Source organism: Ceratotherium simum, chromosome 40, assembly GCF_057802395.1.
Source record: "Ceratotherium simum simum isolate JZ-2026a chromosome 40, ASM5780239v1, whole genome shotgun sequence".
NCBI lineage: Eukaryota > Metazoa > Chordata > Mammalia > Perissodactyla > Rhinocerotidae > Ceratotherium > Ceratotherium simum.
The window spans coordinates 8,359,985-8,386,197 of record NC_141939.1 but is presented as its reverse complement, the minus strand read 5'-3'; the positions used below and the strand labels follow the sequence as shown (position 1 = coordinate 8,386,197).

Genomic DNA, 26,213 nt, shown 5'->3' with positions numbered 1-26,213 from the left:
AGGTTCGCATACTGGGTGCAGACCCACACACCTCTTATCAAGCCACGCTGTGGCAGGCGTCCCACATATAAATTAGAGGAAGATGGGCACGGATGTTAGCCCAGGGCCAATCTTCCTCAGCAAAAGAGGAGGATTGGCAACAGATGTTAGCTCAGGGCTAATCTTCAAAAAAAAAAAAAAAAAAGGAAAAGAAACAGATGATCCTGAAACCCTTTTTGGCCTTAGCCTCAATAGCCTTCCTCCAAAAACAGTACAGGTATCCCTTAGGGAATTTCCTCTAGTGAAGTCACATCTATGAGAAGAAGTCTTTACAAACCATGAAAATTAATAGCAAACTCCCAAAAGAAGAACCTTCAACATAATACCTAGTTGAAAACTTTTAGCCAGTCAAAAAGAATCAATAGTAATTATGACCTTTCCATTCTGGAGATGGAAATGAAAAGACAAAAAAAAAAGCAGAATTTGATTTACTGTTTTCTCTCAAATATAAAACTAGCTAAGGAGCAAATTTCCACAATCAACTGGATCTGTGTTCCCCAAAGCTGAGTTATTATAAACGAAGATAAAGCACAAAAGGAAGGAGAGGAAAAGGTGCAGATGGACTTCCAAATTCAACACCCAGCAGAGCCACAGGGCAGAAACTGCCCAACTCCAGCAGATGGCTGCTGACCAAGCTCAGTGGTTCAGAAGCACAAATGCACATTAGAATAATGTGAACTTTTAAAAATCCCACTGCCCAGGTGGCACCCCCAGGACAATCAAGTCTGAGTCTCTGGAGTTTCTGAACAGTTCCCAAATTTTTTTTAGCTCCTCAGGTGACTGCGATGTCCAGGCAAGGCTGGGACTCACTGGTTAGGGTGAGGCTTTCAAGCTCCCCAAGGTGACTGCAAGCTGCACGAGGGTTGAGAATCGCTGCCAATGGCTTTTCCTTCAGACTTCCCAATACTGCCAGCTCCCCCTCTGCTGGAAACAGTAGTCAGGAGCTTTAGGGCCACAGGAGGTCTCAGCAGGACCTCTGTTTACCAGGTGCAGCAAGAGTTAAGAAAGAAAACTAGCCAGCTATCAGCTACAGGCAGACCTACTGTCTTGCTGACTTTTACTGGGTTTTGAGGGAAGAGAAGACTCCCTCTGCCTGCTAGGCATTTGCTAGGGAAAGCTGAAGGAAAGCATTACCCCAGCTTTATGAGAACTCTTGTATTCTATATGAATTACCACAAAAAAAAGACTAAAAGCAACACACCACCCCATCCTTAACACATTATTCGAAGATAATTCGCACACGGATTATCTCCTGGGGCCTTTCTTCCCTACTTCACAAAGTCTGGGCAACCTCCTCTCTGGAAATGGTTTCACACTGGTCTAGAGGAAAACAATGCACTTCTCCAAAGCCATTCAGAAGTGGATTTTGGATTCTCAAGGCGGTTTTAGGGATTACCCTTTATATCAATGTCTCCCATGACGTATCGAAAACTTCCAGGTTTTATTCTCTATTTTTTTTAACCTCAGAGCCTACTAACATATTCTACAGTGGAAATTAAATGTCAAAGATATATTTATAAAATGGGAATGTTATTTCTGCACTTTTTAGATGACTGAGAGATCTGAGTTAATGCTAGTAAAACTTCTATGAGTAGTGCTAAAGGCAATTCAGCTACAGCATAGAGCTTTTAAAGGACAAATTTTAAAATGTGGTTTTTATTAAGGTGACACATAGAAAACCTGAGCATTAAAAATGTTCTCTAGGGCCGGCCCGGTGGCTTAGCGGTTAAGTGTGCGCACTCCGCTACTGGCGGCCCGGGTTCGGATCCCGGGCACGCACCGACGCACCGCTTCTCCGGCCATGCTGAGGCCGCGTCCCACATACAGCAACTAGAAAGATGTGCAACTACAACATACAACTATCTACTGGGGCTCTGGGGAAGAAAAAAAAAAAAGAGGAGGATTGGCAATAGATGTTAGCTCAGGGCTGATCTCCCTCACACAAAAAAAAAAAAATGTTCTCTAAAGACCAATTTGATGCAACAAACTACAAAATATATCAATTCTGAAAAAAACAGAAATTCAGCAATAATTTCACTTGCCTTCCACATTAAATTAAAGCCTAAGACAGAAAAGTCTAGTAACTGTTCCCACATTAGGAAAACAGTAACAAAAGATTACCGAATTAATTAGCTTAAATATCTAAATTTTCAGAAAGCACAATCTAAAAATCCAAGGAAAATGATAAAAAGAGGAATGTTTATTACAGTTCCAGCTCAGTAACGGGCACTCAGCAAAAGTGCATTTTAAAAAAATGAGTAAGAGGAGAGAAAGCCAGAGTATCAACAACTCATTTTAGGCAAAAACGTAAAAGTCCATTTGGCAGTCTACTATATAGCTGGCAAATATCTTAAGCCATTGGGTCCCTCCACCTCTCGGGGTCCTTGGAGTTTTTCCTAGGCAAAACGACAGCAGGTGATGGTACAGGCTCTCTGAAGTTCTTTCCAAAAGTACCATTCTACGATTCCCAGACTTCAACACAGAAACCACTGGCCTCACCCACTACCCCCTCAAAAGACATGCACTTAAGTACAACTGTGATATACAAATCTCTCCCCAGACCAATATTTTCCTTGCTTCTTTCTCAACAGCACTTTAAATCTTCAAGCTCTTCCTACTTTCCATCCTCCGATTCCTTTTTAGAACTTCCTTATTCTCACAATCAGGCTTTTGAATTTTCTATTCCAACAATGACTATTCCACTGCCTGTTTTCCTAGGTGCAAAAGAGAGCATGTAATCAAGAACCAAACAGCATGCCTAAAAGTCTTTCCCAAGTTATGCACTTGATTATATTTACACTTGCCCATTTTCCCCCTCTCTTCGCTTGAAAGACAGCTGTTGTCTGAAAGGCCTGCCACTGTTTGGGTCTGCAACCTTCTCCACAACACCACAATGACGTCATCTATTTTCACTAGAAACTTACTGCCATGGCTCAGATACCATCCCTGGCCCCTGACCTACACTATGACCACCTCACCCAGAAACCTTGGCATCCATTTGCTCGTTCCTTTATTAATTCACTCTCTCAAACACTTAGTTTTGTGCCAGGAAATGCGCTACAAACGGAAAGGGAATGTGAGAATCATAATCAGTTTCTTATTCTAACTTTGTCATGTCACCGAAACATCAAATAGGGTGGGAGGGGTCACACTCCACTGCACTGCCTTCAACCCAGACAGACAAAAAGTACTCTAGGGTGAGGCAGGGGAGACCCCGGTTCTCTGTGACCCTAGTCCTGACCAGGCCACCAGGTCCCTCACTGCTCATCTGTAACCTAAGGAGTCAGATGCATAATCTCTAACAGCCTGCCCTACATAAACATTCTGTGGTTCTCAGAGATTAGAATCCCAACTGAAAGTTATGGTCCGTTCACAAAATCATCGATTTTGACAGATACCCAAGACACTTTACACCACCCAGATCAGACATAATCCTAGCCCAAATAAGCCACCCTTACAGCAGTGCTCCAATGAAACATCTAAATCAGCTGCTAACTACCCATACTTCCTGCTCTAACTTCTTTGCCCACCTAGGTCCTTAGTATTCACAGCGTGAAATTACTGTAGCATCACCTCGGAGCATATTAAAAATGCAGAAATCTCAGGCCCCCCCCCCGAACTGCTGAATCAGAATCTGCATTTTAACAAGCTCCCCAGCTGATCCAAGTGCACATTACAGTTTGCGCAACACAGAACTAGGCACAGAAAACTAGGGAAAAAGGAAAACTTCAGAGCTGCCCTCCTTTGTCTCTGAACCCTGCCCTACAACTTCCACCTGCTCCCTCTTCGCACTGTCATCCAGGGCCCCAAGCCCCCCGAGCTTCTCTCCCTAGGCACATCTTGTCTATCAACCCAACCTGTCAACACCCTAGGAAACAGTCTGGCAAACAGTTAAGTGCTAAACTGAAAAGTCAAAACTGAAAGTCCTCAAGACCTGGTTTCTCCACTGCTTACTAGCTAGGTGACTTCAGGCAAATTACTTAACCTCTCTATGTATACGTTAAATAATGATAAAAGTGAGGAAATGTATATAAAAGATCTCATGGAGTCAGTACTCAAGATGGCTATTACTTTTTCAAGGTATCCTCTCTTTTTACTAATTCAAATAAAACATATTTGTTACAAAACTCCCTCAAATCAATCCAGCCTTCAATGTCAGCATTTTTTTCTCTTCTGAGTCTTCACTTCTCTATTTCCATTAATTTATATAATTACATTATCATCACATTATCAAAGGCTAACGAGTGCTCACCGAGCTTAGCACATCTTGATTCTTTTCTAAATCCCCACAATCACTGTTTGTGGAATACCTTCAACTGTCAAACAAATGGTTTGTGCACTGCAGACAGATACCCCAGACATAATGGAGCCCATGCACCTTTTCCTGTAATGACAGAAGGCTATGAATTTTAAAAATAACTGATTAATTCAAGCCAAGAGTTTGTTCTTTTCCCTACACATAAAGAAATTAAGAGTTATCATCTGAGAGTCTTAACCTCAGACACTTAAACCTCAAATCCCACCATTTGTTTTATCCTTCCTAAAAATTGAAACTCATCTTCAAACTTCATCTTTTGACACATAACAGCAGATACAATCTGGTTAGTTTACCTGTAGATAATCTCATTTTCCCTTCTAATGAACATTTTTGGGAAGGAAATAAACTTAACTTACTCTCCTAAATAACCAATGAGAAGCCTGCAGACTAAAAGCTTCCTCTGGCCCAAGCCCTGCTCTCATTTCCTGTTGAGCTAAGAAAAGCAGGTCTAGCGTTGCCATACATGAATTGAGGCATTTGAGCACTTACACCAAAGCAATTTACAACCTATTCATTATTTTGCTATTATCATCCTATCCAAATAAATAAATAAAAAATCCTAACTCCTACCTGTAAAAGAGGACGTGGTAACAATGCAATTAATGGTGATGAGACTTTTTTGTAAAATGAAGATACTAAAAAAGATCAGCGTTATATCTCCATCTCAATCCCCAAAAATGGAATCTTCCACAATATCCAAAACGTTTTTAATATTCCTTAATGAAGAACAAAAGGAAGAGAAAGAGAGAAGTGAGATACGATAAAGAAAACAGTGGTCAAAGGAAATGACACAGTGTGTAAAGTTTGCCAGCCTGTCTTACACTGTGCAGCTCCCGGTAAGCTGACAGGTGACTGCAGCTGCCTGAGGGTCCCTAGGAGAGACCAGCAGAACTACCACGCGGAATCTGGCCCCAGTCCCAACTGCTGACCCGCAGAATCAGGAGCAAATAAAACGATGGATGTCTAAAGCCATTAAAGTTTTGGGGGTGGTCTGTTACCCAGCAAAGGCCGACTGAAAAGGGCATTTATCACCACCTGATATATTTATTTTCTGTCTTCTTAAATTCCATGAAACCATGAACTGTGTCTCTTTTGCCAATTCTACATCTCCATCATCTAGAATAGAGTCTGTAGTATTTTTGTGCTGAATAAATATGCTAGATATCTGAACAGAAGACCATATGTATTTCATAGTTTTAAAAAAAGAAATTCTCATGGGGCGGCCCCGTGGCCTAGCGGTTAAGTGCGCGCGCTCCGCTGCTGGCGGCCCGGGTTCGTATCCCGGGCGCGCACCGACGCACCGCTTCTCCGGCCATGCTGAGGCCGCGTCCCACATACAGCAACTAGAAGGATGTGCAGCTATGACATACAACTACCTACTGGGGCTTTAAGGGGAAAAAAATAAATAAATAAAATCTTTAAAAAAAGAAATTCTTAATTTGTTAGTGAATAAATCATTAGTACTTTATAGCACAAAGTTATCTTCTGTCTTTATTGTAAAAAAAGCTTTATCGTATTGTTATGGATTGAATTGTGCCCCCTCTCCCCAAAAATGTATATGTCGAAGCCCGAGCCCCCTATACCTCAGAATGTGACTGTATTTGGAGATAGGACCTTTAAAGAGTTAAGTTAAAATTAGGTTGTTAGGGTTGACTGGTGTCCTTATAAGAGGAAATTTGGACACTTCAAGAGTCACCAGGGGGCCGGCCCCGTGGCTTGGCGATTGGGTGCGCATGCTCCGCTGCTGGCGGCCCAGGTTCGGATCCCGGGCGCACACCGACGCACCGCTTCTCCGGCCATGCTGAGGCTGCGTCCCACATGCAGCAGCTGGAAGGATGTGCGACTAAGACATACAACTATCTACTGGGGCTTTGGGGGGTAAAAAAAAAAAAAAGGGAGGAGGATTGGTAGTGGATGTTGGCTCAGAGCCGGTCTTTCTCGGCAGGAGGAGGAAGATTCACATGGATGTTGGCTAAGGGCTGATCTTCCTCACACACAAAAAAAAGTCACCAGGGATGCACACACACAGAGGGAAGATCACGTGAGGGCACAGGAGGACAGCAGCCACCTATCTGCAAGCCAAGGAGAAAGGCCTCAGGAGAAACCAAACCTGCCAACACCTTGATCTTGGACTTCTAGCCACTAGTACTGTGAGAAATAAATTTCTGTTGTTTAAGCCACCCAGTCTGTAGTACTGTGGTATGGTAGCTCAAGCAAACTAACTCAGGTATGGAGTTCACATACATTTGTTCTTGTAGCCTCATACTTGTACTACCTTCTCTGAAAAATGAAAAATTATTGAGGAATTCGTACAAGAAATGTTGGGTGGCAAGTACTTTTTTGAATTGATTTTTAACTAGGAGGAGGTAGGTTTCAGTCCCATTTCTGTGATTGATGAGCTCTGTGATATCGGAAGGGATCTGTTCCAAAGTCTCTTTAGAACAAATCTTAGATCTATTCTTCTATCAAAGTTTGAACTAGATCATCTTCAAGCCTCCTCCCAGCCCTAACATTTAATGAGCACACGTGGAAATAATTATCAGAATGTTCAAATGAATTCTGTAAATGGTTTTAAAAGGAGTTTTAATTTTCATCTTTATTCAGTGTTGGTTGATATCAGTGTTAACTTCATAAGAATAGTTTTCCCATAGTGTACTGATGAAAGGGAAGACAGAGTTCTTATGACTAGTTATATAAGATAGTTGTAGAATACAATTTTTATACTCTTTTGTGGGGGGGAGGAGCTTTCTTGCTGCTTTCTTCAAAGAAGTTCTTTTGAAATGAAAGATAATTATGTCTCTTAAGTATAAATGTGTTGCATAGAGATGGCATAATTTGCTCAGAGTTAAAGTTCATTTCTCAACAGAGGTTTCTTCAAAAGTAGAGAAAATGCATTTTAGCAAAACCTACCTTTCCTGTAACTTAGCCTGAATGAGTTGCTTGGATGAAATCTGTGTTCCAGGTAGTTTCTCTTTTGCTAATATTTATAAACAAGCAGTTGAAAAAATTAAATGAAAATTATGTTTTTGAGAGTATAAGAATAACAAATGTTAAACTACATCTGAGAAGATTTGATTATTTAGCGTTTATGTAGTACCATCAGATTTCCAAAGTGCCTTAAAGTCACCACTGTTTCTTGAAGCAACGCTCTGCATTAGGTTTGAGATTTATCTGTACTGTATGAGTGAGGTTCTTAAAGATACTGAATAACTTGCTCTTTTCACAAGGCCAGCTGAGTTTCAGGACTATAATTGAAATGGAAGGCTCCTTGGGTATTTGTTACTTTTGGTGGGGTCAGCATGATGGGAGATTAGGAACTTTTTCACTTATCATTGTCAAACTGGAATATTGTGCTAGCAGAGCACATTTTCCCTCTTAGATGAAATATTTTAAGCATAGTAAAGATTTTGGTTTAACAGAAAATTTTGATTAATCAACTCAAAGTTCAAGGCAAACTATTTCTTAGTGGTTCAGGGCCAGAGTCTTTGATCCTCCTAGACTTTTTACAGTAAAATTTTTATAAGAAATGATAAAATAATCTAGGTAGAGTTATTTTGCATCTAGATACCTTGACTTGGTTCCCTTTCCTTAGATCTTTTATTTTTTCCTCTTCTATGCTATTTGGTACTTAATTTATAGGACCGTTAGACTCTGGAAGAATCAGTGACATTATCAAATTATTCTCTAATGCATTTGCAGGGCGAAGAAGATTCAGGAATATCTCTAGAAGCTGTCTCACAAATATGGGGGGTGTCTACTGCCTGTGTGATATATACATATGTATAAACAGACATTAGTCTGCAAAATAGTAGAGCTTTTAATCATGAGAGGAGTAAGTTCCAATTCACAAAACTTTTGGCAATTGCAAAAAAAGCTTCTTGAAAGTATATGCTAGGGTCAGTCATTAGTAAAAAGATTAGTAAAATCAATAGGTTCTTTTGAAGAACAAAGTTGGAGGACTCACACTTCCCAATTTCAAAACTTACTACAAAACTACAGCAACCAAGATAGCATGTTATGGGCCTAGAATAAACATAGAGATCAATGGAATAGGATTAAGAGTCCAGATGTTTAAAAAAGAATAAAAAGTTCAGAAACTCTCACATTTAAGGTCAACTGGTTTTCGACAAGTATACCAAGGCGACTGAATGGGGAAACAACAGTCCTTTCAACAAATGGTGCTGGGACAACTGGATATCCCCATGCAAATGAATGAAACTGCACTCCTACTTCACATCATATATAAAAATTAATTCAAAATGGATCAAAGGGGCCGGCCCCGTGGCTTAGCGGTTAAGTGTGCGTGCTCTGCTGCTGGCGGCCAGGGTTCGGATCCTGGGCACGCACCGACGCACCGCTTATCCGGCCATGCTGAGGCCGCGTCCCACATACAGCAACTAGAAGGATGTGCAGCTATGACATACAACTATCTACTGGGGCTTTGGGGGAAAAAATAAATAAATAAAATTAAAAAAAAAAATGGATCAAAGAACTAAATATAAGAGCTAAAACTTAGAAGAGAACACAGGAGTAAATCTTCATAACCTTGGCTAGGCAACGATTTCTTAGATATGAGACCAAAAGCACGAGTAACAAAAGAAACAGATAAATTAGACTTTATCAAAATTAAAAACTTTAATTTTTACACCATCAAGAAAGTGAAAAGTTATGAGCCAGCCCCCGATGGCCTAACAGATAAAGTTCGACATTCTCCACTTCGGAAGCCCAGGTTCGGCTCCTGGGTGCAGAACCACACCACACGTCTGTCAATAGCTAGGCTGTGGTGGCGGCTCACATAGAAGAACTAGAAGGACTTACAACTAGAATATACAACTATGTACTGGGGCTGGACTTCGTGGAGGAAAAAAAAAAAGAAGACTGGCAAAAGACGTTAGCTCAGGGCAAATCTTTTCCAGCAAAAAAAAGGAAGTGAAGAGTCAACCCACAGAATAGGAGAAAAATTTCGTTAAGTCATATGTCTGGCAAAGGACTTATATCTGGAATACATAAAGATCTCTTACAACCCAAAAATTTAAAAAAAAAAAAAAACAAATAACACAATTAAAAAATGGGTGAAGGCTCTGAATGACATTTCTCCAAAGATGATATTCAAATGGCCAACAAGCATATGAAAAGATGCTCAACATCATTAGTTATCAGAGAAATGCAAATCAAAACCACTAAAAGAAAATATCACTATGATGGCTATAATCAAAAAGACAAGTATTGGCAAAGACGTGAAGAGAATTAAACCTTCATATACCGCTGGTAGGAATGTAAAATGGTACTGGTGCTTTGGAAAACAGTCTAGCAGATCCACCTACCAAAGGTCAGACATAGAGCTACCCTACGGCCAAGCAATTCTACTCCTAGATATCTACTCAAGAGAAATGACAACATAGTCAACACAAAAACTTGTACACAAATGTTCACAGCAGCATTATTCCTAACGGCCCAAAAGTAGAAACAACCCACACACCCATCAACTGATTAACAGATAAAATGTGGTATAGCCATACAATGGAATATTATTCTGCAATAGACAGAAATGAAGTACCAATACACACCACAACAGGGATGAACCTTGAAAACATGCTAAGTGAAATAAGCCAGTCACAAAACACATACTGTTTGATTCCTTTCATACGAAATGTCCAGAACAGGTAAATCTAGGCACAGAAAGTAGATGAGTGGTAGCCTAAGGATGAGGTGGGGGAGGGCAGGGAGGTAGTGATAGGAGGATTGGGGCATACGGTTTCTTTTTTGGAGTGACGAATATGTTCTAAAATGTGGCTATGATTGCACAACTCTGAATATACTAAACGCCATTGAATTGTACACTTTAAATGGGCAAATGGAATAGTGTTTGAATTACATCTCAATAAACCTTTTTTTTTAAATGGTGTTGTTAAAATCCAAGGTGTTTCTCCTCCTACTCCCCACTACTCTCAGGAGGGGCTGTTTTCAGTTTGTCATGTTGGTGATGTCTAAAATGAATGAACAGTGAATAAAGAGGACAGACTGGATATACTATTAGACTTCTATTTCTGCCCAAGATGGAGTTAACAGGGCTGGATTTACCTTTCCACTTGAAACAACCAAAACAAACCCATACAAAATTTATGAAACAAAGGTTTTCAAAAAGCTAGACATCAAGCAATGAAGGATCCCTGAGAGATAGGACACAAATGAGGGGAGCCATACAACTGCCTAGACTTACTCCCTTTACCAAGTTTTTCGGCATGGCACAGGGAGAGAAAACCCCAAGTCTGGCAGACTCCCTGAGTTGAGGAAAAGGAGCTGAGAGTCCAGGTGTACCAAAGTAGCTGGAGTTCCAGGTGAGAGATACCAGAGAAGAGAGTTGCACAAAGAGAAGAACTCCCAAGCTCTGCAGAGGGACCTCTGTGTATTCAGCCAAGTAATGATCAGCACATGTACATGAGGCAACTACCCAAGGCTGGGGAAAAAAACTATTCAAAAGGATTAGAAGGAACAGAGCAGGTGCTTGCTCACAAAGGGAGGGGAAGAGTGCCTGTTCCCACCACACAAATGGAAAAACTCAGAAATCACAGGAAATTGAGTACTCAGAAAGGTCTTGCCTGAGCAATAGGGCACACTTAGCACTAGACTGACCACTCCTCCAGACCTCCTTAACAAAAATCATAAAAGCAAGACACAAAAGGATCCATGTAACTTAACTGCACCCTAGAACAAAGCTCAAGGATACTTATAGGAATACAAAGATACCCAGCACCCAACAAGGTAAAATTCATAATGTCTGGCATCCACTCAGATTACCAGACAGGAAAACATAACCAGTAATGAGAATAGTCTATCGAAACCAACCCAATACTGACACAGATAGAAGTACAGACAAAACAGCTATTTTAACTGTATTCCATATGTTCGAAAAGTTAAGTAGAGACCTAGAAAATATTAAAAAAAGACCCAAACCTTCTAGAGATTAAAAAATACAGTGTCTGAGATGAAAAATACACTGGATGGATTAAGGGCAGAGTCAACACTGAAGAAAAGATAAGGTAACATGAAAGCACAGAAAAAGACACTAGCCAAAAATGAAGCCCAAAAGGAAAAAAAAGGTGATGCATCAGCGAGCTGTGAGACAACTTCACATGGCCTAATAAATATGTAATGGGAGTCTCCAAGCCTAAGAAGAAGGAAGGGAGGTGAGAAAAAAAATTGAAGAAATAGTGGCCAAAATTTTTCCAAAGTTGATGAAACCTCTAAATGCACAGATCCAAGAAGCTCACAAACCCAAAGCATAGAAACATGAAGAAAAGTATAAGACACATCATAATCCAACTGCTCAAAACCAGAAATAAAGGGAAAATCTTAAAAGCAGTTAGAAGAAAATGACATGTACATATACAAAAGAACAAAATAACGACAGCTTTCTCAGTAGAAACAATGCGAGTAAGAAGAGTAGAGTGGCATCTCTAAAATACTGAAAGAAAGAAAAACAGCAATCTAAAATTCTATACTCAGCAAAAGTATCTTTCAAAAATGAAAGCACAAAAAAAAGTTTTCAGATATACAAAAGCTGAAAAAATTCATCACCAGCAGACCTATCCTACAAAAAAAAAGATAAAGTCCTTCAGGCAGAAGCAAAATGGTACCAGACAGAAATATGGATCTATACAAGGAATGAAGAGCACCATCATACTAAACACATGGGTACAGGTATATTAGGTTTTTATTCCTTACTATTTATATCTTTTTAAAAGATAGTTGACTGTTTAAACAAAAATCACACCAATATATTTTGATATTTATAACATACATAAAAGAAAAAGGTATAACAAAAATATTATAAGGCCAGGTAAGAAGAAATGGAAGTAATACTATTGTAATGTTCTTATATTATACAGTAAGTGTGTATCATTTGAAGGTAAACTGTGACAGGTTAAAAGTGTGTACTATAAACCCTAAAGCAACCTATAAAACAATATAAGTAGAAGTTATAGCTAATAACGCAGAAAATGGAGTCATTAACTCAATTAATTAATCCAAAACAAAGCAGAAAAAAGGGAAAAAGACAAACTACCAATGACACCAAGTCCTCAACAGAGAGAGCCAGAAAGAAATGAAACAGAGATAAAGGTCAAAAATTTTTAAAAAGTCAACATCCTATGTAAAATTTAACATTTTAAATCACTTTATTTTTATATAATAAGTAAAAAGGAGAATATATATTCTCAGCTAATGGAGTAGCAAATTGGGGATGATGACTGACAGAGGCCTTGTTTAAAATTAAGACACGAAGTATTCCACCCTTTGATGGCTAGCACTGGTAAATAAAAAGGCCGTTTTTCCAATGTGTTTAGAGAAAGGTTAGAAATATTTCACTCAATATCAAATTTTTTTCAAAAAAGCCCACAAAACCATTTTACTCAGTAGGCTCAGGAAAAGAAAATTATCTTTTGTCTGTATTATCAAAAAGCAAATACACAGCACCTGAAAAGAAATGCAAAATTTCATCTTTTAAGCCATTTCCTTGTATAACCTGAACTCCAGAAACTTATTAAAAACTATTGGAATATCATAAAGCTGTACACCATTGTTCCCATTTTACAGAGGTCGCTTCCAGCCCTAAGGTCAAGGGGACCAGAAGCTGAATAAAGTGTTCTCTCCTATGTGTGTAGTGCAGGGCAACCTGTGGCCTACTTTGGGCCATCTATTCACCAAATACTCCAGATATTATTCCAGATGTTGCTCATAGAGCACTCTGAGAGGTCCTACTTCTCTATGAGGATGTTGAGGGCACTAAATGGATAAGCTGATAACTCCTAACTGATGCAAGAGATTCAAAACAGTAATGAACACCAAAACAGCACCAGATGTCGGATGTAAGGCCTCCCACAAGACCGATGGCTCAAAGCAACTGAAAGGGGCCAGCAATCACCATAACCAATGGAACACAACCCTCCTATCTTTATTCAAAGTTCTATTAACCAAGATGATGAGTCATCAGCCCAATGGCTTATATTGACTGTAAGCTGGCTGTTCACAGATCCTCACCTATCTATGCCTCGTCCAGAGAATCTGAATTGAAATTATAAAGCTTCATTGCATATGTCATCTCTTCCCATCTGCAATATTGTCCTCTTAAAATTGCTTGCTACGAGCTCCACAAGGGCACAAGCTGACTGCTCTTCTTGTTCATTGTCACCAGTGAGCAAGCCTTGCATGGTGCCTGGCACATATCATGTACGCATTAAGTAGCTGAATAATAAATGATCTTGCCTTGCAAGCAGACTCAAAATATTTACCAACAACAACGAAAACACAAAACAGATAGTAAGCCCTCAAATCACTGAAGATTTAGAGCTGAACATCTACAAGTTTTCTCTGGGAACTAAGGAAAGGAGCAACAAGAATGGATAAGAGAGCATATGTACATATAGAGAGAGAACAGAGATACCCTAAAAAGCCAAGTTCAAACAGGAAAGGCCCTAGAATAAGGCATGACCTAGCAGGTGAATGAATACACCCAATGAATTATGTGTCACCTGGATACACATCCTCAACCTCAAGCAACACTCAGTGCCCTAACTTAAGTTTCCCAATAAATTGTATGTTCCTGGGATATACAGCCCTAACTCAGGTAATATTTAGTCTTTGACTTGAGATGGCAAAACTAAACAGTCATAAAACCACACAGCAATTACATAAAGAGGGTCTCAGAAAAACCGATGAGGGGAAGGGTTCTGGGTCATCAACAGTATTCTCTTACTATCACAAGCAGGCAAGAATGAAAGCACTAAATACAAGAATTTTAAAATGTATACTACTATTAAATTTAATTAGATTTGATCTGAATGCAATAAATTCCTAATAACAGACATCATAAAAGTACTTTAGAATAAAAAATGAGAAAAATACTCTAAAAGGTACACTTGAATCAAATAAGTAATCGTACTCCCCCATATAACAAATCACGTATTTAACTTGGTATATATCCTTCTGACCAAATGTAATAGATTTTGTTTTGTTTTTTAAATCCTAGTGAGTCAATAAAATCGCTTCTGCCTGGGATAAAGGAAAACTCTAGTCTTTAGCATCACATGGCAAATGACTGGCTATTACACAATGGAATCCCCCAAAAAAACAGTGAGAAGGAAAAACTGGTTTGGCCTAGCTCCTGATACCAATGACCTCAATGATAGTGAACCATTTGTCTTTACAGAGATAAGAAAGAAACCGTATTCATGTTCAAAGAAATGACTTAAACTCACAGTGATGACTAATAATGAGAGTGGGGAAAGTAAAGGCTTCAGGGAAGCAGAGATGTGAAAGCTGGGTCATCAGAACTGGGAGGTGTTTGGTCAGACTGCTGAGAAATGGGAAGACCCAGGCAGATAAAGCCTCACTCTTTTCTCCCCCTCTGGACGACTTCAGGTGCAGTTCTATCAGGCAGCAATTCGGAACAAGTCCAGGATGCCAGGCCAAAACACCTGCTGAATACATTATTCACAACAGCTAAACACTAGAAACAAATGCACCGCCCACCGACTGGTGAACAGAGACAAACGTAGCATATCCATATGCTGGAAAACTACTCAGCACTAAAAAGGAACAAACTACCACACTTAGCAGTGCAGATGAGCCCCAAAAACATTTTGCAAAGTGAAAGAAACCAGACACCAGAGACCACACATTGTATGATTCTATTTATGTGAAATGTTCAAAAAAGGCAAATTTATAGAGACAGAAAATAGCTTAGTGGTTGTCTGGGGCTCTGGGGTGGAACAGGGATTAACTATAAATGGATATGAGGGATCTTGCTAGGGCGATGAAAGTGTTCTAACACAGGGCCAGCCCCGTGGCTTAGCAGTTAAGTGCGCATGCTCCGCTGCTGGCGGCCCAGGTTCGGATCCTGGGCGCACACCGACGCACCACTTCTCCGGCCATGCTGAGGCCGAGTCCCACATACAGCAACTAGACAGATGTGCAGCTATGACATACAACTATCTACTGGGGCTTTGGGGGAAAAATAAATAAATAAATAAAATTATTAAAAATAAGTGTTCTAACACTGATTTGTGGTGATGGTTACACCACTCATTAAATTTACTAAAAATCACTGAAATATAAGCTTGAAATGGGTGAATTTCATGATACATAAAATTTACCATTTACCACAATAAAGCTATTAAAAAAATTAAAAAACCTGTTGAACAAACTTCTCTATCTCTTGAAGGCTTGTTTAGAGCAGCAGCCGGCCTAGTTAATACATAGCATCGCATTGCTAGGCATCCTGCCTCACTTTCCCTTCTCATCCTCAATCTCCCCGGTGTTGCATCTCCCAAATTAAGTATCAGCCCAGAGGTCACGCAACTAAGGCACTGCTTTATTCCTGTTTTCATTTTTGTTGTTGCTGTTATTTTTGTTATTGTTACTGATCTACATGAGAAGTAACAAACACCTGAGCAAAACCCTAAGTCTAAAATCAAAGATACAACTTATAGTCTGGTGAACTGATAGCATAAGCCATGGGGGTTAATTCCCATATCAAACGATTCCAAGGTAAACAGAAGAATAAAGAGATAAAGAGAAAGAGATGACAGCAGAGATCATTTCTATTAGGTTTGACAGCTAAAAAAAGCATAGAGCAGTAACTCTCTTAGTAAAGAGGAAAATGTTACAACCTAAGTCCCTACTGAGAAGGACACCAAAAGTGGGGCAATTTGCCACACAGAATCCTGAGATCATTTGGAAGCAACCAATACCAAGTGAAGTATAAGGCTAAAATCAGGAGAATTGGTATTTAGTGACTGAATGCCCCAGGTCCCCTTTCTCTACCTCACACAGTCTTGTGACTATCCCACATCACTCCACGCCCATAAGAAACCAGAGGTTGAGTCCCTGAAGAAACTGAGAGAGAAATGCTCCAGATGAAAGGACGTGAGGCAAAGTGGTGGGACACTTTGGTGGGCTGAAAAGTTAAGATATTAGACTGTAGGATCGCCAGCCTCCTTCTTGCACCCCGAATCCCATAATTCCAATAAACAGATATACTATAGTCCCTAGGCAGAAAAAGCCTCTGAGCATTTTTCTTAGAGAAACTGACCCCAAAGAAAAGATCTACAGATATTTAGAAGCGAGGTTCCCCATCCATGAGAACATACTGATCCCAACCTGTCCCCCCTACATTGAAGTACCACTCGTCGACAACCTCCTGCCCATATACACTAAGCCTCCAACTCATTTCTAGTGCCTTACTCATAAATATGAGCAGAGTCACAAATCTCCAGACATTTAAGGAAACTCTTCAGCACTAAAGACAAAGACTAAAATCAACAAATAGGAAAAATGGAATCTGGAGGAAACAGGGAAAAAATGCAGGAGCACAAGAAAACCAACCAAACAAAAAAATCTATACTCAATATCCTCAAAGAGATAAGAGATATATCCATGAAAGAATAGATGATAGACGCAGTTAAAAAAAAAAAAAAAAAAAAAGTGTGGGGCCGGCCCCGTGGCTCAGCGGTTGGTTAAGTGCGTGCACTCCGCTGCTGGCGGCCCGGGTTCGGATCCCAGGCGCGCACCGACGCACCGCTTCTCCAGCCATGCTGAGGCCGCATCCCACACGCAGCAACTAGAAGGATGTGCAGCTATGACATACAACTATGTACTGGGGCTTTGGGGAAAAAAAAAAAAAGGAGGAGGATTGGCAATAGATGTTAGCTCAGAGCCAGTCTTCCTCAGCAAAAAGAGGAAGATTAGCATGGATGTTAGCTCAGGGCTGAGCTCCCTCACAAAAAAAAAAAACAAAAAGTGTGAAAGAGGGCTGCTCTTATAAATTAAAAATATGATAAACTTAAAAATTCAATAGAAATACTGATATGTAAAGTCAAAGACACCTCATAATAGTAGAGCAAAAAGACAAAAAATAATACATAATAGTAGAGGAAAAGATAAGAAAATAAATCGATAGTGTGACTAATAAGACTTCCAGAAATAGAAAGCAGAAAAGTTGGAGGGGAAGACCAAAAAATTTCTGAGAAAAAAAGGGCATCTCCAGATAAAAAGAAATAACTAAATGGGACCAGCCCCAGTGGCCTCATGGTTAAGTTCGGAGCCCTCTGCTTTGGCAGCCCAGGTTCAGTTCCTGGGCGCAGACCTATACCACTCCTCTGTCAGTGGCCATGCTGTGGTGGGGGCTCCCACACAAAAAGAGGAAGATTGGCAGCAAATGTTAGCTCAGGGAGACTCTTCCTCAGCAAAAAAAAAAAAAAAAGAAAGAAAGAAAGAACTAAGTACTTAGAACAGTGATTGACAACAAAAGACACTCACAAAATCTAACAACATCCGGAATACAGAGAATATTCTAAAAGCTTCCCAAAAGAAGTTTAAACAAATGAGCAATGTCTTCACAATTCCAAGGGAAAAATGAATATTCAACCTAGAATATTTTGCACCAGCTAACATAAATCCCACGTAAAGGAAGCATAAAGACATTTTCAGCCATCCAAGGAAACCTCTACACTCCATACACCCTTTCTTATAAAGCTACTGAAGAATCTGCTTCAGGAAAATAAGGTGGTAAACTAAAAAAGAAGACTGTGATATCCAGGAAACAGATGTCCCAGGACAACAGCAATGTACCAGATCTAGGGGCCAACCAACCCTGGCCAGCTCTGAGGTACCTCCAGAGAGGGAAAAAAGTGGAATCAATAGGTTATCTGAAACAATAAATTATCTGACCTACTTAAGCATTTGGAAAAACTGCTGATAAAGGCTTAACTTTGCTAGGCGTTTGATATATCTTTTAGGGCATCTGAGGGGAAAAGTAAGACCTACACAGAAAACCATGCAAATGAAAAAGACAATGCAAGGGGGAAGGAGCGTTTAAAAAAGGAAATGTAATCATTAGACTGCTTGGCTCAGAGGTAAATGGCGTTTACATAGTGACGATAATACAAAAAATTAACACTTTAACCCAAAATTATGATATATTCATTTAAGGGAAGGGGCGAGTATAAGAGCTAAATCTTCAACTACTGTAGAACTACACTAGTAGTTCAACACCTGTAACTACTGCCACAAGAAGTCAAATATATAACACTGATAAATCAAGAAACAGCTACTACATAAGCATCTAATTTAGAAATACGACAGTAAATTTCAGATGTAGAAACTAAAAACATTGAAAATTGATGCCTCCTGGGAATAGGATAACTCCAAGTTTGATAGGAGAATTTTAGTATCACTTGATTGTAACTGTGTGCATTTATAACTTTGATAAGCTTTTTAAGGCCCTATTTATCATATAATGAAAATTAACTTTTTAAGTCATTATCATAAAAGTAGGGGTTTTTTCTTTTAATTATTTAAATGTAATAAGATAACCTGTCAATATGTAGCCATATTTAAAACAGTTACAATGCCCCAGGGATCAAAGGCAAATTAAGCACAAAGCTGTGAGCAGCATGTGCGCTGGCTCCCTACTTCTCCAGGGTGGGGAACAACTGTTGGGCATGGACAGCGGCCCCCAATTCTCCAGCTCGCTAATGCAACACATCAACCCAAGAGCTCACTAACAGCCCTGCGCAGAATCGGCCCCGCGCAGAATCGGCCCCGCGCCAGTGCAGTGCTCCTCACAGCGTGGTCTGCTGACCGGGGTCCACAACAAGGTCATTTCAGAATCTGAGAATCACCGTCTAGCAACTTTTACAGCAATTTCAGGTAACATTCTGTCCTCTGAGTCTAATAATAAAAAGATTTAGGCTGGTATTTTATACGTCTGCTTTTTCATTTTACTTTTCTAGTCACTTGTCTGCACTGTATTTTACAACACAGAGAAGTCCCGCTGAGGCTGAAAAAGCACACTGAAGTCTGGGCCCGTTCCATGCGCTGGTGCAAGTGCTGTGCCTGCACGCAAGGGCGCTGGGTGGAGGACCTGGGGAGACAGACATTACAGCACTTATAGTTGATGTTTCGTATTTGGCATTTTGTGTCCTTCCCCCAGTCCTTCCTGAGTTCCTTGAGGGTAAACGTATTGCCTGCTTCCTTCACCACTGTGTATATACTTAACACGCAGAACAAGGTCCCACTCAGGTAACAGCAAGGTGAGTACGTAAGTGGCAGGAGACCCCCCGCGTGGCTCATCATTTTGCATCTTGTCTCCCCAACTTAGTTCTAAGTTCCCCACAATACTACACAGATGTCAGAATTTCTAAGATCCCAGTTTTAAAAACTTGAGAAGTCCTAAAACTTATCATTCTGTCCTTCCTTTTGAAATTCTTATAGAAAAAAGTGCCTCCCAACTCAGCGCCTCCTGACATATCACTTCTCTACTGAATAACGCCAGCTGACTTTTATTACTGACCTGGCCTCCTAACAGAATATCACATTCTGTCTGGTGAACAGTCGTATAACATTATAAAACCTAAGAACACACGGCTGCCGCTCTGGTCGCTGGTAATATAACACTACCCTGGCCTTCTCCGTTCTCTTCCTAGCCATCCCTCCATATGTCCAAAAAATTTATCCTGACTCAATTCTTGTGTTATCACATTATAGAGCAAAATAACTGTCAACCAAATCTTCCAAAAGTTAAGTAAGTACTTGGGAATCTCTAACCCCTGATAATCAGCTAAGTGGTCCCAAATTAAATATTAAATATATCTGAATATTTTAACACTGATAATTCAGACTAGTATTATAAGAAACCAACCTGAATTCATGAAAAACGTTTGTAGTAAATATTCAAAGCAATTACTTGCAAGTACTTCATAGGATGACCTGTGATCCACTAACTATATACTATCTACTTGTGTGAGCAACAAACTTTTTAAAACACTGATTTTAAAAAGTAAAGTGGTGACCTAAAATTGTTTCAACTCTTAGAATTACCACAAATTCTAAATAAGTAGTGTTTGATTTTGAGAACTTACTGTGGAATAAGCCCTTGACTCTAATATAGTCAACTGTCAGACAGTCTGCACTTTTGTACATTTTACTGCAATGTCCATGACAGACCTGGATGAAGTCAGGGAGTGAGCCTTCCAGGCTGTCTCATATTAGTGCTGCCCTCTAGTCACCAGTCGGGTTCAGTACCCAGACCAACAGCAGCAGGGTTTTATCTGGTGGTTGGATTTTCTGTAAGGCTTTTGATGTTCTCGATTTTGTTTGGTTTCAAAACAGCTTTTGGAAGTTTGGGGTTGATATTTTTTAGGAGAGCTACACACCGATACGTGTTCAACAGGGCTGGCTTCCTCCCACCTTACCCAAGTCCAGAATCCTTCCAGCATGAAGGAACTCTGTCTCAGAACAAGTCTGTACATGCCCCTCAGCAGCAGATCAACCTTCCTCATGATGAAAACATCTAGTTATACAAAATTCATTTTGCCCCACTGGATGTCTTTATGTCCAATTAAGAACAAGAGATGCTACTTTTACAAGATAACATTTAGAGAACCCCTCACAAAAGTTTAAGTGCTTGCTCCCAAATGTTAGACTAATGATTTTTAAAAGCTTCACAATTTATATGGCACTTGACTGCTTGAGCAATCAAAAGTAAGTCTAGCACTTTCTCAAATCCCCAGGCTCCTCCTACTCCAGTAAGCAAACAGTGTACCCATTTAAAGGGCCACACCAAAGCTGCAGAGAATGAGTGAATTTAGCAGGTAAAACTTAGCAAGGAGGAATGCCCAAGAACCCACCCCAACACTCTTCCTCTCTACCATCACTGCCACCACCCGGCCTCGCTCGGCCTTCCCCTCCTCTCTTCCGGACCACTGCCCTGGGCCAACCACCTCACCTACTCCTTCCCAAAACATCATCCCATCAAGTCTCCTACTCCCAGGGATCCCCAATCCCAACAAAATTTTCAATGGCTCCTCAATGCTCAAAGAATGATGTCCTTCCCCAACTTATGTGCAAATAACCTCTCCCAGAGATGCCCACTACTCCCTAAACCTCCTGCCATTCCCAAAGGTCACCCTCTGCCCTTCTGCCACAATACCCCCTCCCTGTCTGCCTTTCTTCAATAAATGAGGTTGACAGCGTAGCACAGTGCCTAACGGGTGGCAGACTCTCAGTGTTGGTTCTGCTTACCATCTCTGGGCCTAGAGTACTCTCCTCCCACGTCTACAGCCTACCTTTCTTCCAAGGACAGGGTCAGACAGGGTCAAGATACTCAGCCCTCCTGTAAGTAAGCCCTGACTTCAGACACTGCACCTGCTGGATTCTAACCTCCCTAACCCTTCCCTCCTCACTCCCTAGAGAGCTTTCCAGACACAGGATTTTCCTTCTCCTAGTCAAGACATTTTGGAACACCAGCCACTGTATGCTCACAAAATACAAAATAATAGTAGTCACCCCAAGAAAAAAAGAAAAATGGTCAAATATTAAAACTAATAAAATCCAATACAACACAAAAATGAACGCTGATTTATTATTTCTGGTTTTGATTTTTCACATCACTGTCCCCTTTTAATGAATATAATTCAAATTCACTATATTTACTCAACCTGCACAAGATCATACCATAGACACTTCTTTTATAAATACTATACGGTAATCTGAAGGAAACTTTGTAAACAGAAATTCACAATGTTTTCTTAATTTTTAATTTATGAGTATCCTTCTCTATGATCCCTCAAAAACCTAAGGCAAAAAACAGATTTCTTTAAATAAAATATACCCTGTTTTTCAACTCCTTTTTTTAAGATAAAGTTATATACTGTTCAACTATACCCAGACTACCATTATTGTCAGAGATATAGAAAATTATAAACTATCCCCTAAAAAAGCCATTTTCATAGAACATATCAAAACTCAGAAAACTCCCTTTCTACTCATTCACTTCACATAAATACAGTCTCCTCAAAATAAGCAACCACTACCACTAAAAAATGAAAAGTTCATAGAAAAAAACAAAAACTAGAAAATATAACAATGAAATAAATTAGGACTACAGGTGTTCAGCTTACAGGGGTTTTACCTAAAATTATATTTTTTAAAAAAACTTCATTATAAATAACAAATTAGTCACAAATATTTACAAAGCCTGATGCTACTCACACTAATGGATGTTTAGGAGCAGTAAACAAATACTAGAGTGTTAATAATCTAATCCCAAAACCACCATATGCAAATCATGCCAACAAAACTCCTGAGCGTAGTGTAAATGGTTCTACAAATTATAATTTAAAGAGAGAAGAAAATGGAGATGTTAACTGCCTCTACTATTTCCACCATCTCTAAGACTAAACTTCCCAGTATCAGTCCACAAATCTTAAAGAATTTCATGACAGTAATGAAACATGTATGAAACAATCAGGAAAACGTTAACATTGAATATGTGATACTAAGGAATTAATTTTTTAGGTGTAAGAATGGCATTGTGATTATCTAAAAAACAAAAAAAATACACACTCAAGTATTTATGGGTGAAATGGTATCTAGGCTTTCCAGTAAGATAATGGAGGAGAGGGAGACTATAGATGAAACAGATTAGTCATGTGCTGGTAACTGTTAAGCAGGGTGATCTACTCTCCCTCCTTGTGTATGTCTGAAATTTTCCATAATAATAAAAGAGAACAGCTGGTGAGCAAAATCTCAGGCACTATTTTGTTCATGATTGTATGCCGCTTTTGCACAGATTTCTTAATTCCTTAGGTTCGCATAATTTGAGAATTTCTCCTCAACCGTACAGACTTTGTAGTCAGAGACTTGTGTCACTGCCAGTCTCCCATATACTCCCAAATGTAGTGCTCAGCAAATCTATTTCAAAAGCTTGGGGGAAAGAGAGGATGGAACCCAAGAGGAAACGAGGAGGGGAATACTAACAACGAACCTGCCCAAACTGTTACCATCAAGAGCTCCCACCTCTTAAACCAATTAATATACATTCAGGTTTCCTTCTTTCTTTTTTCTCACAGTTTAAAAACAGAGAGTTGGCTTCTAGTTTACTTCACTGCCCTTCACATCCATGCTGACTGAAGAAGAGACAAACAATCCAACTACTGTGTAACCGGGGCAAAAACAAGCTTTGGCTAACTCACTTGGAAGAGTACACTCACCACTTAGATTTGGCCAAAAAAACTGGGTTAGAAAAAACCCACTGGTGCTTAAACAAACACTGGGGCTAAGGAGAATGTCTTGAAGCCAGTTACCAGGCCACTCAGAGAGTTGCAACACAATCTTTTCCAAAATTTTCCAAAGCCTTCCAAATTCAGTTGAGCCCAGGAGGCTGAGTTAACAGGGCTCCCTTTCAAATTCAAAAATCTGGCCCCAACCCCAACAGTTAACCAACAAAACACATGCTAATTCACTTGAGATCACCTAAGAATACTGACTCAAGTTCAGAGCACAGGCCAGTACGCAGCCCAGGCCAGGGGAAGCTGAGGTTGGGCAGAGGTGTTTAAGTGACAGATAAACCCTCTTCATAAAGGAGAAAAGAGACAATAGGATCCACACTTAATTTGGCCTAAGAAAACGTCTACAGTCAGCTTCCAACCCCCCTCCCCTCCATTTTTAATGAGACAATGACAGTTCTTCATGGTGAACCACAAAGCCCTGCTTCATAAGATATTTTTTTCTATTCCAACCCTCTAGGACTCTAACAGCTAGCAAACACCCCCAACGCAGATAACTGTTAGAAAACGTTTAGAAATAAGAAACAAACCAAAACAAGGAGAATTTTGAAACACTGTTTCAAATTTTCAAGGCCTGCGCCCCCATTACCTACAGCTCTTTCATAAGATCTAGAATGTGCACTGGCTAAAATGAACAGCGCTGTTAGTCACATCAGGTGTCAGCTACTCAGCGCAGACTCACGGTCTCCAGATTTGTTAGTTTCCTTTACCGTGGGGGGGTGGGGGGAGCGGGTAAAAAAGAGAGAGAAAGACCTGGGCTGGATGTGAAATCCAGGCATCCTCTTGACTTCTAGCTCTCCTTCATTTCTGTTTCAATTACACACCTGTCAAACAGGTTATTCCTGGAATTCAGATTTTATAATCCTCACACTGTAGTTCTTCCTGCTCCTGTTGCCCAAACACACACCCCTCCCTGCCTCCCCGAAATACGTATCCATCAGCAGAATGTACCCCAGAGTTACAGAGCAGTCCCAGGCAACACCGAACTCCGCACCTTGAGCACTCGGCGGGCATTCAAACGAGGAAACACGATGACAATTTCCAAGAAGGCCAAGGCTCGCCTATACTTATTGTAATTAACACACAAACTCAGAAGGCCAGATTTGGGAAAAACGACAAACTTAAAGCGATCTTATGAACTGCGTTCCCATTTTAGTGAAGAAAAGTGCACGCCTAACAGTGTAGCTTATTTCCTTATCTCAAAGCCAGGAAACGGGGTCTTTTAAGGCCAGTCTGAACATAAACTCTGTTTAACAACAGAGGGAACGCGAGGCGAAGCCCCCTCCCCAACTCTGGCCAAGCGGCGTGGCCTCCAGTCAGCAGCGTGTTTGTCACCCTGTCCTCGTCCCCAACGAGAAGTTTCAACAGGCCCCGGGAAACAAAGAAGGCGCCCCGCACCGACCTTATAGACTTGTCCATAGGTGCCATTTCCCACCACTTCCACCAGCTCGAAAATCCCAGCAGGGTCCTAGAGAAGAAGGAGGGGAGGCGTTACAATTTAAACGCAGCACAACAATGAATAAACGCGGCGAGGCAGTTGGAGAGAAAGGGCGGGTACAAAGGCGGCGGGTTCCGCCCGCTGCGGTCCCCCAGCGCCGAGGGGCCGCGCGGCGCTCCGTCCCCGTCCCCGTCCCCGGTCCCCGGGGCTGGGGCGGCGGGCGGGGGCGCGGCGGAGGGTCGCGCCCCGCGTCCCCCACATGCCAACGCGGGCAGACAAAGGGGCCGCCGCGCCGCGCCTCTGCCCGCGCCGGCGCCCGAGCGCCCGGCGGCCGGCGGCCAGGGCGCGGCCCCCGCTGCCCGCTCCGCGCGCGGCCCGTCGTGGCCACTCACCCGCAGGGAGGAGAGGTCGATGTCCACCAGACTTTTTGCAGGGGAGTCGTTCGCCATTTTCCCTTTTTGCCACCAGAAGAACACAGTCACGATAAATCTGTCTGTCCGTCTCTCAGTCACAGGCCGGCCGCCGGCGGCGCCTCTCGCAGGGAGCCGGGCGGCCCGTCTCCGCCTCGCGAGGCCGGGGCGGCGGCGGCGGCGGCGGCGGGCGGCTGGGCTCGGGGCCGCGCGGAGGGCGGGCGGGCGGAGCTGCGCGCGGCGGCGGCGGCGGCGGCGCTCACACCATGGCGCGGGCGGCCGGCAGGCCCCCGGGCGTCGCCCGCCGCCTCAGGCCCCGGCGCCCGCGCCGCGCCGCGCGCCTGGAGGACGGGCCCGGAGCGTGGGGCCGCGGCGGCGCCGAGAGTTGAGCGAGCGAGCGAGCGCGAGGCAGCGAGACAAAGATAACCCGGGGGGCGGGGGCGGGGGCGGGAGGCGGCGAGCGAGGGGGCGGCGGCGAGGGAGGAGGAGAAACGGGACACCAAAAATATATTCTGAGGAGAGAGCAAACAGCTCCCCCTCTCCTTCTCCGGCAGGAAAAACGGGCGGAAACGCACTCACGCCCGGAGCCCCGGCGGGGAGGGCGCGGGGCGCGGGCGTGAATATGCAGCAGGGGTGGGGCCCGAACAATGGCCCGGCGCTCTCGGAAACGCCGGCGCGGAGGGGACGCGCACCGGGGTGGCCCCGGTGAGGTGCGAGGGCACGGAGACGCCCCTGCCTCGCACCAACGATACAGGAAGGAAGGCTGATCTGGACCCCGGCGCGCAGAGGCGCGCGGACCCTTCCCTCGGGGGAGGCTGCACGCCGCCGCGCCCCGGCTCTAAAGGGACATGAAGGGGGTGTCTCCAAGCAGAGGAGCGGCC

General features: G+C 41.9%; 1 protein-coding gene across 50 annotated transcripts in view; it reads right to left on the bottom strand.

Moving 5' to 3' along the window:
• The window catches only part of MAP4K4 (mitogen-activated protein kinase kinase kinase kinase 4), a 198,106-nt gene extending 172,502 nt beyond the window's left edge, over window positions 1-25,604 (bottom strand). For 16 of the 50 annotated variants that reach the window (XM_087426257.1, XM_087426262.1, XM_087426263.1 and 13 more), the window contains exons 1-2: window positions 25,315-25,600; window positions 24,887-24,952 (exon numbers count right to left, since the gene is read on the bottom strand). In XM_087426257.1, coding sequence (XP_087282383.1) covers window positions 24,887-24,952; window positions 25,315-25,371 — 123 coding nt within the window. In that variant the 5' untranslated portion in view covers window positions 25,372-25,600. Of the gene's footprint in view, window positions 1-24,886; window positions 24,953-25,314 lie in introns of all 50 variants that reach the window. The other 34 variants (XM_087426281.1, XM_087426283.1, XM_087426274.1 and 31 more) reach the window with 8 other exon arrangements.
• Between the last annotated feature and the right edge of the window lie 609 nt (window positions 25,605-26,213).